This window comes from Chelonia mydas, chromosome 11, assembly GCF_015237465.2.
Source record: "Chelonia mydas isolate rCheMyd1 chromosome 11, rCheMyd1.pri.v2, whole genome shotgun sequence".
Taxonomy (NCBI): Eukaryota; Metazoa; Chordata; order Testudines; family Cheloniidae; genus Chelonia; species Chelonia mydas.
Genome location: NC_051251.2, coordinates 31,693,379 through 31,705,256, shown reverse-complemented (window position 1 = coordinate 31,705,256; position 11,878 = coordinate 31,693,379). Strand labels below are relative to the sequence as shown.

The 11,878-nt window shown below is 38.4% G+C and overlaps 1 protein-coding gene across 10 annotated transcripts in view; it reads right to left on the bottom strand.

Moving 5' to 3' along the window:
- Positions 1-221: 221 nt before the first annotated feature.
- PKP4 (plakophilin 4) overlaps positions 222-11,878 on the bottom strand; it is a 246,876-nt gene continuing 235,219 nt past the window's right edge. For 8 of the 10 annotated variants that reach the window (XM_037912431.2, XM_037912432.2, XM_037912433.2 and 5 more), the window contains 5 exons: positions 10,620-10,704; positions 10,378-10,495; positions 6,150-6,281; positions 3,246-3,319; positions 222-1,496 (listed from right to left, as the gene is read on the bottom strand). In XM_037912431.2, the coding sequence (XP_037768359.1) occupies positions 1,248-1,496; positions 3,246-3,319; positions 6,150-6,281; positions 10,378-10,495; positions 10,620-10,704 (658 nt within the window). In that variant the 3' untranslated portion in view covers positions 222-1,247. The remainder of the gene's footprint in view (positions 1,497-3,245; positions 3,320-6,149; positions 6,282-10,377; positions 10,496-10,619; positions 10,705-11,878) is intronic. The other 2 variants (XM_037912434.2, XM_043525201.1) reach the window with 1 other exon arrangement.

The window sequence follows — 11,878 nt, the reverse complement described above, 5'->3', positions numbered from 1 at the left end:
ACTTTGAGCTCTATAAAGTGAAACAATGGCAAAAGAATATTATAATAAACGCATAGAAGAAGGTTAATAGCATCAATAGCATGGGACAAATGCATAAAATTTATTACTGTTTTTTACACAAGAATTGTAAACGGAGCAAGTGGAATATGGGCCAGGTGGTCAGCTTGCTGGATGAAATTTCTGTGAAGTAAAAGAAGGGGCTTAAATCTATTCCAACTTTGTTTCTGGCAGAAACGCAATAAAACTGTGAAATATCCTGGATTCACTGAACAGAGAAAGTAAAAACACTAGGCTAGAGGAAAAAACAAGGGAGCCAAGTGCATAATTTCATGCTTTGGTATACCAGCTTGACAAATAATAAACGTATGAACGATAGAAAACTGGGAAAATGGCCAAAATGGTGTGAGATATTTAAACTTCTTACAACATGCAGTTAGAATTCATATTTGTTGTACTTATTTTTGTATATTACACACAGAAAATAAAAAATGAGCAGGGAACAACTTTCCATGGATGAGACTTCCACATTTATTTTTCTTCCATGTGCATAGAAAATGGCAGTGAAGTATCCTATGAAAGAGGCAGGGAATGAGAAAAGTGTAGATATACGGACTGTACTTTGTGCTTCAAAATTACACTATTCATTTCAAAACCAAAAATGATATATTTTTAAATTTATAACAGTTCCTTGTTATTTTCTTTTTTTGTTTAAAGATGTCAGCTTTCCAAATCTGTTTTCAAATGACACACTGCATAACAAATGATGGCATTTTTAACCAATGTGGCGTTTCCATATTTACACCAATGAAAGAAATTTACAAGACGTAATAGCATACAATCTCAACATTTAGTAATAGCAATAAAACAAGAAGGGCATCCATTTTATTTTTCTGTACAAACTATCATAACAAGACTTTTATTCACATTTTAAAAATCGGCTTTAATTTTATCTGACCTACACATTTTCCAAATTCATTTTACTCAATTCTCAAACCTTTCATCACATCGCCCACACCTTCACCAGACTACAGGAACTACAAGTAATTAGATCTAATGTCTAAACAGAGCAAGAAGTTCTCCCTTCCAATTTCTCTCTCACCTTCCTGATAAGTCCTTGAAAAATGCTCCTCCTTGTTCCTCCGTTCACTTCACTTTTACATTTCACCATCCAAACAGCAAACAGGCCATTCCATTTCTTCCCAAGCAAGATTAGAAGCTATAGCATCCCTCTGTGTGACTTTCTGATGCTACACCCAAGAATCAGGTGACCCTGGGTATTGTTCTGCTCTGTAAGAGGGCCGCCTAGTGGAATAGAAGTCTACATAATTTGTGGTTGATTTCAGTCCATATTGTGTCATGTAATCTGTAGTAGCTGGAAAATGAACTCGATCATCAAAATAGGGGTCTTCATAGCTATGTGGGGACTGCAAATATAATCTGTATGCATCATAGTTCTTTCTGTTGGAGTCATCTTGACTGTAGTACAACTGTTGATGCTGTTGACAAAATAGACAAATAAAAAATTATTTTTTAAAAATGAGATTTTAAGGGAAAAATATTTGAGTTTCTTTTTCTACCTTTGGGTAAGTTTTCAGAGTTGTTTGTATAATCGGCTTTATTGCACAGATGTAGCTATATATTATCCCAGGGGTTGGCAGCGAGCTGATTTTTACAGGTCAGCAGCGGGCTGAGCAGGGCCAGCAGCCAGGACCCCGGCTGGCAGGAGCCGGCGGACAGAATCCCAGACCGGTGGCGGGCTGAGCTGCTCAGCCCACTGCCGGTCTGGGGTTCTGTCCACCAACCCCGCTCAGCCCGCTCCCAGCCTGGGTGAACAGAACCCTCGGCTGAGCGGCTGAGCGGGGCTGGCAGCTGGGACCCCGGCTGGCAGGAGCCGGTGGAACTCCAGACTGGTAGCCGGTGAGCTGCTGCCAGTCTGGGGTTCTGTCTGTCACCCCGCTGATGGTCTGGGGTTCCAGCCGCTGGCCCCCTGCCAGCCGGGGTCCAGGCCTCCGGCCTTGCTCACCCCTCCTGCCGGCCTGGGGTACCGGCAGCCAGCCCAGGGCTCTGCTCCTGGCCTGGGCCTAGCGCTCTGTAGCCTTTGTCAAAAATTACACTACAATTAGCTTAAAAACTTGAAAACTTAAAAACTTGGTTTGTATATTACAGTAATCGTTAAAAAATGTAGAATGTTAATAAATACATAGGTTTGATTAAACAAAGTAGTTGTACTTATGTGTTGTGCTTAATTTGTGCTTTCGATGATTTACCTTCTAAAAAAATCTCGCATGTCTCGCACCCCCCAGGGAGTGCATGCACCCCAGGTTAAGAACCACTGCACTAAACTGATAAGATCTGCATTTTAATTTAATTTTAAATGAAGCGTCTTAAACATTTTAAAAACCTTGTTTACTTTACATACAACAATAGTTTAGTTATATAATATAGACTTATAGAGAGAGACCTTCTAAAAACGTTAGAATGTATTACTGGCACGCAAAACCTTAAATTAGAGTGAATACATGAAGACTCGTCACACTACTTCTGAAAGGTTGCCGACCCCTGTATTATCCATTCAAGCAATGGAGTGGTGTGGCTACGTCTTTGCATACTGATCTCTAAAACGTTACTCTTTTAAGCCACTATGATTTTTCAGACCCAGAATTCTCAGTGGATGCAGTTCCACCAATTGGGTCAGTATCCCACAGAAGACACTTTTTTTTTTTTTTTTAAAACGAGCGTGAAGTCTAACCAAAGGTTAGATGAGAAATTGGAAAAAATTCTTTACCCCCGCATCTACTCTACACCCTCCACAAGTGCAACTACACCCACTGGGAATCACAGGTCTTGGGGGCGAAAGAAGTAGACACAGCCATATTTACTATCAAACATCCAGATAACAAAAGTATCTTTAGACTGCATGGATTATAACTCTCCCTTCAGAAACTACAAAAAATGCAAATCAGGAGATGGGTCTCACAACCAGACACAACGAGAATAGATGAATAATTAAAGTCAAGGGATTAAAAAAAGGAAATGCAGAGGCAATAAACTGTTAAGTTATTTCCAGATACAATAACACTCTCTAAAAAACCATTTATTAGAAGTGCTTTCTGCAAAGCATATGTATAACATGCAACGGTATACTCTCCTTTTAGTTCTATTAAAATAAACAATACTATCATACTATACAAAACACGTTGAGCCTTGCTATCAGTATTCTTTTAAAATGAGATTTCAAAAGTTACCTGTAGCCGTCTATTTTGTTCTCTTGCTGGTGAGGAATAGGAACTGATGTAAATTGGTGAAGGTTTGCTGGACCCTGTAAAAAAAAAATAGTATTTTATCATTTAATGTCCGTCAATGTCTTTAGTTTTTACAGTACCTATAACAAATGAAAGTGGCACTTGTATATTTAGAAACTTTCACATCCTGCTAGTCCCTCACTGTGTTGAAATCAGTGGAACTGTTTTACAAGGGCCTGACATGGTCTACTATATCAAGATATTGTCATTACTCTCATGACATCTGAAGTATTAATGACATTGGCTAAACCGTGCACCTTGCAAATTATTATTTTTTTTTTAAATAAAATCTACAAGCTTTCCTTCTAATTTATTTCCATGGCACTGGGATTGAAGCTTTCCTTATGCTGAACATGAAGGCAGAGTCCGATGGAACATATTTAAGGTTACAGTTGGGAAATTTTTTTGTTTTCTGTGGCTATTTTAATAGATTTCCCTCCGTAAGTCTGAGGTGGAGAGAGATTAGGCGCCTGACCAGAGAGAGAGGAGAAGCATGAGTATTTTCTGCTCTCCATTTATATCTATAAACAACTTAGAGTGAGGAATCTATCCCAGCTAGGAACTGAACCAAGATTTATGGATCCAAACGGAGAAGGTTTACTAGTTGGGGTAAAGGAGAATCTGTCAGCAGCAGCAGAACCTTAATCTTCTTCCTAGGGTGTTGCCACTAAAGGGCAAAATCATTACCCTGTGTGAAAATGAAAAATGAATCATCATAAAGAGGAGCAATAATTGAACAGTGGCAGTAAAATGACTCCCCTGGACTTGTACTCTGAGGGCTTGTACTCAGGACTTCTGATTGTAAAACATGAGCCTTTACTGCCTGAACTAAAAGATCAGGTAATTATCTAAACGCAGGAACAGACTCACATAATCCTTTATATGTTTTAGCCACTACAGGGAACAAAACATCATGGTGTTAGTGTGGGCTACAACAAGTTAAGTGAGAGCAGAATGTTTTGAGCTCAAGATAGACTGGAAGCCACGAATTCCTCAATTCTAATCTTTGCTCTGCCATCAACTCCACCTGTTGCTTTGATCAAATTACCTGATGATTAGCTTATACCTTAGATTCCCCTTATGTAAAATGGTGATATACCATCTATCATCTACCTCACAGGGGTGTTGTGGAGATAAATTAGTTAAAGTTTACAAATCAATTTACTATCATCTAAGTGCCATTTAAGTGTTAATTATTATGGTTAATGTACATTTTTGAGCACTCACAAAAGGGTGTTTTATCCACATAAAGATACAAACCGTGGTCACCATCTACAGTGTGTGATATTTTATCTATGAAGTTTAAGAAGCTACAAAAATAAGAATGTGAAATAAATAAGGTAATTTTCAGAAGGGGGCCTATACAGATTATTTTTGCAGTCACCTTTTCCTTCACTCTGCTAACCTTCTTTTAAAAAACTAATATACTATTTCAAAAGGAACAAACCCCATACCTATAACAAATTAGTTTATTGATGCTGGAAAAAAACAAACAAACCAAAACAAAACAAGAACAAAAATAGTTATGTGATGTGTCTATGCAAAAAAACCTGGATTTGTGCTGGAAATGGCCCAACTTGATGATCACTTTAGATAAGCTATTACCAGCAGGAGAGTGGGGTGGGAGGAGGTATTGTTTCATGGTCTCTGTGTATATAACGTCTTCTGCAGTTTCCACAGTATGCATCCGATGAAGTGAGCTGTAGCTCACGAAAGCTCATGCTCAAATAAATTGGTTAGTCTCTAAGGTGCCACAAGTACTCCTTTTCTTTATGCAAAAAATGTTACTTTACAACAATGCGAGCAGGACAAATAAATCTCACAATATATGTTTTAACAGGCATTTCTTTAGAAAAGAAAATTGCATTTGCAATGTAGCATTCCTGATGTAAAACGCCCATTTACTGCCATAGTAACCATACATCATTCGTAAACAGTAGTGTGAAATCACAGCTTAAAAGAAAACAGCACAAATGAGATCTGTCCCTCAGCAGCAGTTAAATTGCCCCAGGATTTTTGTTTTGTTTAATAAACCAGCTTTTTAAACAGGGAATTTGTGTTTTTCCCTGTTCACTCTGCCGTACTTGGGGAGCATAATAACGTGTAAGACAGCTGAGATCAGGGAGAATATGAAGTCTTGCATATTTCCCCCCCTAATATTTATGAATAAAGCCATAAAATAAAAATTAATATTCAACAACATGGTTTGATAATAAATGTTCACTTTGGTGTAATCAAACATCACTTTTAAATGGGAAGCACCACACATTTTATTACTCACAGAACCACAACCTTTCCACATTTTTAAAGACAAACATGTAACCTGATCTCTTCTTTTTCGAGTAAATTGGGCATTTCTAAGAGAAACAGCAAAAAATAACCAAAACAAAAACCCCATTTCTGACACACACAGTAAAATTAATAATAAAAAATGAACACAAAAACAATGTAAAAAGTGAAGAAGCTTAAGTAACTGAAGCTCGGGGCAGCTGAGATGTCAAGATACATGCCAGCTTTTACTTATAAAAATTCCTTTGCAGCACAATATTTAAGTTGGCTTCAAATTTTATTACATTGATGCATTGTTTTTAAAACAACAAATGCAAAACAAAACAGTATAAAATGGTCATACCTGGGAGGAAAGTGATTTGCTCAAGGAATCAATGGTGAACAACTGACATAGCATTATTGTTCAAGACAATTTTGTTGCTGCTGAAGAATGCAACAAAAATAGTCCAATCACTAGTTTTTAACTGCACACACTACATTGTCCCAGGCCGAATGTGGACTACATAAAAGAATATTTTAGAAGCATTTTGTTTAGAATAAATCTAACTGGTCTCTTACCAGTATATATGTCTTTATGCGTAACGACATCACCTTGGCTATTGTAATACTGCATAGAAGGTTGTGTCCTATTGTATTCAGAACGAGGTTCTCTGATTCCTAACAGTGCTGGCGATGAAGATGTGCTGCCAACTGATGAAAAGGAGGTAAGAGAAAGAAAGAGCATCAGTGTTTGAAAAAACCTTAGGGAAATGAGAGTGATAGTTGGAAATATGACAATGAGTTTGGTTATAGAATTATCACCACTCTCAAAAATATTGTCTGTACGAGTGAGGCCAAATGTCTTCAACATCCCAAGAACCATAAGAACATATGAACGACCATACTGCATCAGACCAATGGTGCATCTAGCCCAGTACCCTATCTTCTGTCTGTGGCCAATGCCAGATGCTTCAGAGGGAATCAACAGAACAGGGCAATCATCAGCTTCTGGCAGTTAGATGCTTAGGACACCCAGAGCATGGGGTTGCATCCCATATCATCTTGGCTGATAGCCATTGATGGACCAATCCTCCAGGAACTTATCTAATTCTTTTTTAAAACCAGTTATACTTTTGGCCTTCACAACATCCCCTGGCAATGAGTTCCACAGGTAGATTGTGCATTGTGTGAAGAAGTACTTCCTTTTGTTTGTTTTAAACCTGCTACCTATTAATATCACTGGGTGACCTCTGGCTCTTGTGTTACGTGAAGGGGTAAAAAATACTTATTAACTTTCTCCACACCATTCATGATTTTGTAGACCTCTATCATATGCCCCCTTTTTTTCAAGCTGAAAAGTCCCAGTCTTATTAATCGATCCTCACACGGAAACTATTCCATACCCCTGATCATTTTTGTTGCCCTTTTCTGAACCTTTTCCAATTTCAATATATCTTTTTTGAGATGGGGTGACCACATCTGCATGAGTATTCAAGGTGTAGGTGTACCAAGAATTTATATACCTTATGATATTTTCTCTTATCTCTCCCTTGCCTAATGGTTCCTAACATTTTTAGATTTTTTGACTGCTGCTGCACATTGAGTGGATGTTTTCAGAGAACTATCCACAATGACTCCAAGATCTTTCTTGAGTGGTAACAGCTAATTTAGACCCCATCATTTTATATGTATAGTTGGAGTACGTTTTCAAAGGTGCATCACTTTGCATTTATCAACAGTGAATTTCATCTGCCATTTTGTTGCCCAGTCATCTAGTTTTGAGAGATCCTTTTACTCCTTGCAGTCTGCTTTCGACTTAACTATCCAGAGTAATTTTATGTCGTCTGCAAATTTTGCCACCTCACTGTTTACCCCTTTTTCCAGATCACTGATGAATATGTTGAACAGCACTGGTTCCATACAGATCATTGGGGAACACCGCTATTTACCTCTCTACATTCTAAAAACTGACCATTTATTCCTACCGTTTCCTGTCTTTTCCTGTCATGAGAGGACCTTCCTTCTTATCTCACGACTGCTTTCTTTGCTTAAGAGCCTTTGGTGAGGGACCTTGTCAAAGGCTTTCTGAAAGTCAAAGTACATTATATCCACTGGATCACCCCTGTTTGTTCACTCCTTCAAAAAATTCTAACAGATTGATGAGGCATGATTTCCCTTTACAAAAGCTGTGTGGACTCTTCCCCAACAAATTGTGTTCATTTATGTATCTGGTAATTTTGTTCTTTACTATAGTGTCAACCTGGTCAATTTGTCTGCTACTGAAGTTAGGCTTACTGGCCTGTAATTGCTAGGATTGCTTCTGGAACCTTTTTAAAAATTTGCATCAAATTAATTATTTTCCAGTCATCTGGTACAGAAGCTGATTTAAGTAATAGGTTACATATCACAGTTAGTAGTTCTGCAACTTCATATCTGAGTGCTTTCAGAACTCTTGGGTGAAAACCACCTGGTCTGGGTGACTTATTACTGTTCATCAATTTGGTCAAAAACCTCTTCTAAAGATGCCTCTATCTGGGACAGTTCCATAGATTTGTTACACAAAAAAAATAGCTCAGGTGTAGGAATATCCCTCACATCCTCTGCATTTAGCTTCTCTGCAATAGCCTTGTCTTCTTTGAGTGCCCTTTAGCACCTTGATTGTCCAGTGGCCTCGATGATTGTTTAGCAGGTTTCCTGCTTCTGAGGTACTTAAAAATGTTTTTGCTGTTAAGTTTTTGTGTCTTTTGCTAGTTGCTCTTCAAATTCTTTTTTGACTTACCTAATTATACTTTTATGCTTGACTTGCAAGAATTTATGTGCCTTTCTATTTTCCTCAGCAGGATTTAACTTCCGATTTTTAAATGCTCTGTTCGCCTTTAACTGCTTCTTTTACTGGGTTGTTTAGCCAAGGTGGCATTTTTTTGGTCCTCTTACTATATTTTTTAATTTGGGGTATACATTTAAGATAAGCCTCTGTTAGGCTGTTCTAAAAAAGTTTCCACGCAGCTTGCAGGCACTTCACTCTTGTGACTGTACCTTTTAATTTCCATTTAACTAGCTTCCTCATTTTTGTGTAGTTCCCCTGTCTGAAGTTAAATGCTACTGTGGAGGGGTTCTTTGGGATTTTCCCTCCCACAAGGATGTCAAATTTAATTACTTTACGGTTGCTACTGCTGAGTGGTACAGCTATATGCACCTCTTGGACCAGATCCTGTGCTCCATTCAGGACTAAATCAAGGATTGCTCTTCCCTTGCGGGTTCCAGGACTAGCTGCTCCAAGAAGCAATCATTAATGCTGTCTTGAAACTTTATCTCAGCATCCTGTCCTGAGGTGACATGTACCCAGTCAATACAGGGATAGTTGAAATCCCCCATTATTATTGAGTTTTCTATTTTTGTAGCCTCTCTGATCTCCTGGAGAATTCATAATCATCATCACCATCCTAGTCAGGTGGTCAATACTATATTCCTACTGCTATACTCTATTATTCAAGCATGAAATTTCTATCCATAGAGATTCTATTGTACAATTTGATTCATTTAAGATTTTTTACTATATTTGACTCTATACTTTCTTTTACATATAGTGCCACTCCCCAATCAGCATGATCTACTCTGTCATTCTTATATATTTTGCACACTGGTATTACTGTGTCCCATTCATTATTGTTGTTCCACCAAGTTTCTGTGATGTCTATTATATCAATATCCTCATTTAATACCAGGCATTCAAATTTACGCATCTTAATATTTAGACTCCTTGCATTTGTATACAAGCACTTATAAAATTTGTCACTTTTTAGTTGTCTACCATTATGTGATGCAATTGAATAGGGACTCTTTCATTTGACTGTTTCTCTTCAGTTCCTACCTGTACTTTATCTACTTCTATCTTCTCTTCTTTACTACGATATAGAGTATCCCCATTAACAGAACCTCCCATATGAGATGTTTCTGTCCAAATTGTGTGCTCCTCCGCATCTGTCGGCTTTCCACCAGCCCCTTAGTTTAAAAACTCCTCTATGACCCTTTTTAATTTTACATGCCAGCAATCTGGTTCTGCTTTGGTATAGGCTCCTCCTTCACTGAAAGGTTTCCCAGATACTAATAAACCTAACCCCCTTCTCCCTACACCATTGTCTCATCCATGCATTGTGACCTTGTTGTTCTGCCTGTCTAACTGGCCCTGTGTGTGGAACTGGAAGCATTTCAGAGAATGCTACCGTGTGGGTCCTGGACTTCAGTGTCTTACCATGCAGCCTAAATTTGGCCTCCAGGAACTCTCCTCCCCAGCACTGCACATATGCCTGTCTAGATGTCTTGAGAGAGTCACAACCTTCACATTCGGTAGGTAATTCACTAAGCAGTTCTCCTGGTCATCAGACATCCAGCTAACTATATTTCTAATGATCAAATCTCCCATTACTATTACCAGTCTCTTCCTAATAACTGGGATTCATGTCTCCAAACAACAAAAGTTTTGAAGAGTCTGTTTTAATTCATTGGTATGTGTAAAGCACTTTGAAGGAAGTATTATTATAGTATATAAATATTATATGCATAAATCATACTGTGTTTTGTTTTGTAACAAAATATAAAAGAAAAACCTTAATTCCAATGCACTGGTCTGAAAAGCAAGACTGATAAGTAACCCAAGGGCTAAAAACTGTAATATCACTGAAAGTAAGGTAAGGTAGGCACATTCAAAAGTACCCTGAAGTTCTAAAAGAGACATGCTAGATCCACCTCAAGTGGAAAAGCCCTTCAGCCAACCTGTCCACAAAGAGGGAAAGGTTTATTAACTGACCTGACTGAATGATAGGTGACATTTGCTGATTTGTTGTAGACAAGGAGGGATGTGATTTGAATCTGTCTCGTTCTAATGTTGATACTGGTGTAATAAAATGATTCTGATTCCATCCATCCTGTGGAGTGGGAAAAGGAGTATGTCAAAATGAATTACATTTCGTTAAAATAAATGATTCAGAATCATTGTGAAGTTGTTTCCAGATGAATGCTAATTTTGTCAGAACCATATTTGTAATTTACCTTTTTATAAATGCTACGGAGGTCTCGGTATTGCCATAATGTATTCAATACCTGAGCTGCTGCCTTGACCACTTTCAATGATGATCTAAGAAGATAAAGAATATTAGATTATTATACAGGATTGACTCTTGTAAAGAAAGTGCACTTACACATTACAGCTTGAAACACTATGGGAAATGGGCTGGGTAGTCTCAGCCTAAGGCCCAGTGAACAGATTCCCATGTCACAAAAATTCCACTACTGCAATTAACAGTCATATTGGCAGTCTCAGCAAAGAGGCTGTATAGGATGGTAAGACACAGCTTTACACTTCCCTTCAGGTGAGCCTTGAAACACATGAAAAGGCAGCATGTGTATGTCTACACCACAAAGAAAAAGCAGTGACTGGCTTGGGCTCGTGAGGCTTGGGCAGTGGGGCCATTTCATTGCTTTGTAGATTTCTGGCCTTCCCCTGGAGCCAGGCCTCAAAGTCCCAGAGCTCAGGTTCCAGCCCGAGCCCAGAAGTCTACACAGCAATGAAACAGCCCACAGCCCGAGCCCGAATCAGTTGGCCATGGGTTTTTCTTTGTTGTGTAGATATACCCTATGGGATAGTCAGGACTGCTAGTATCTGTGGTGTACATGTTTGTGAACAAACTCTTTCTCCAGGGCTGTCAATCCAGCATGCTTCATGAAAGCATATGCTATAGAAAATAAAATTAAAATATATCAAAATAAATCATTTACACTCCTGCCTTTAAAGCAATCATCCAATACAAATATAAAGATTATTGTAGGAACGGCTGGTAGCCTGTCGCTTCCCATTATAAGATCCTGTTTTCGGTTTCTTATAACTTTGCCACACTCTACCACTTGGACTGAAATGTTCTGTGTCTGCCTCAGGCTATTTATTTATTTATTTATAATTTTCAGCAGTTTCCAGGAACAAGTCAAGGAAAAAATACACTTTTGCCATGTTAAAAAATTCTGGGGACTTTTTCTTTGACAAACAATAGCGCCCCCATGCATTGGAGCAGGAACTTGAAATATGGCAAGGGGTAGCCTTTGTATCAGGGATATGCCTTTTGCTGTCCCTGTAAAAATCTACCTCAGTTTAACCAAGTTATAAACCTTGAAAAAAAACAAATCACAGTTCCCACATGCTCAGTAGAGACTTAGATTTTAGCAGCTAAATTCTCCAAAGATTTCATCTTCACTGAGCATGCTCCATCCCCTCATAGCTTCTAGTACTGACAGGATTGTGTATGCATCATCCGCAC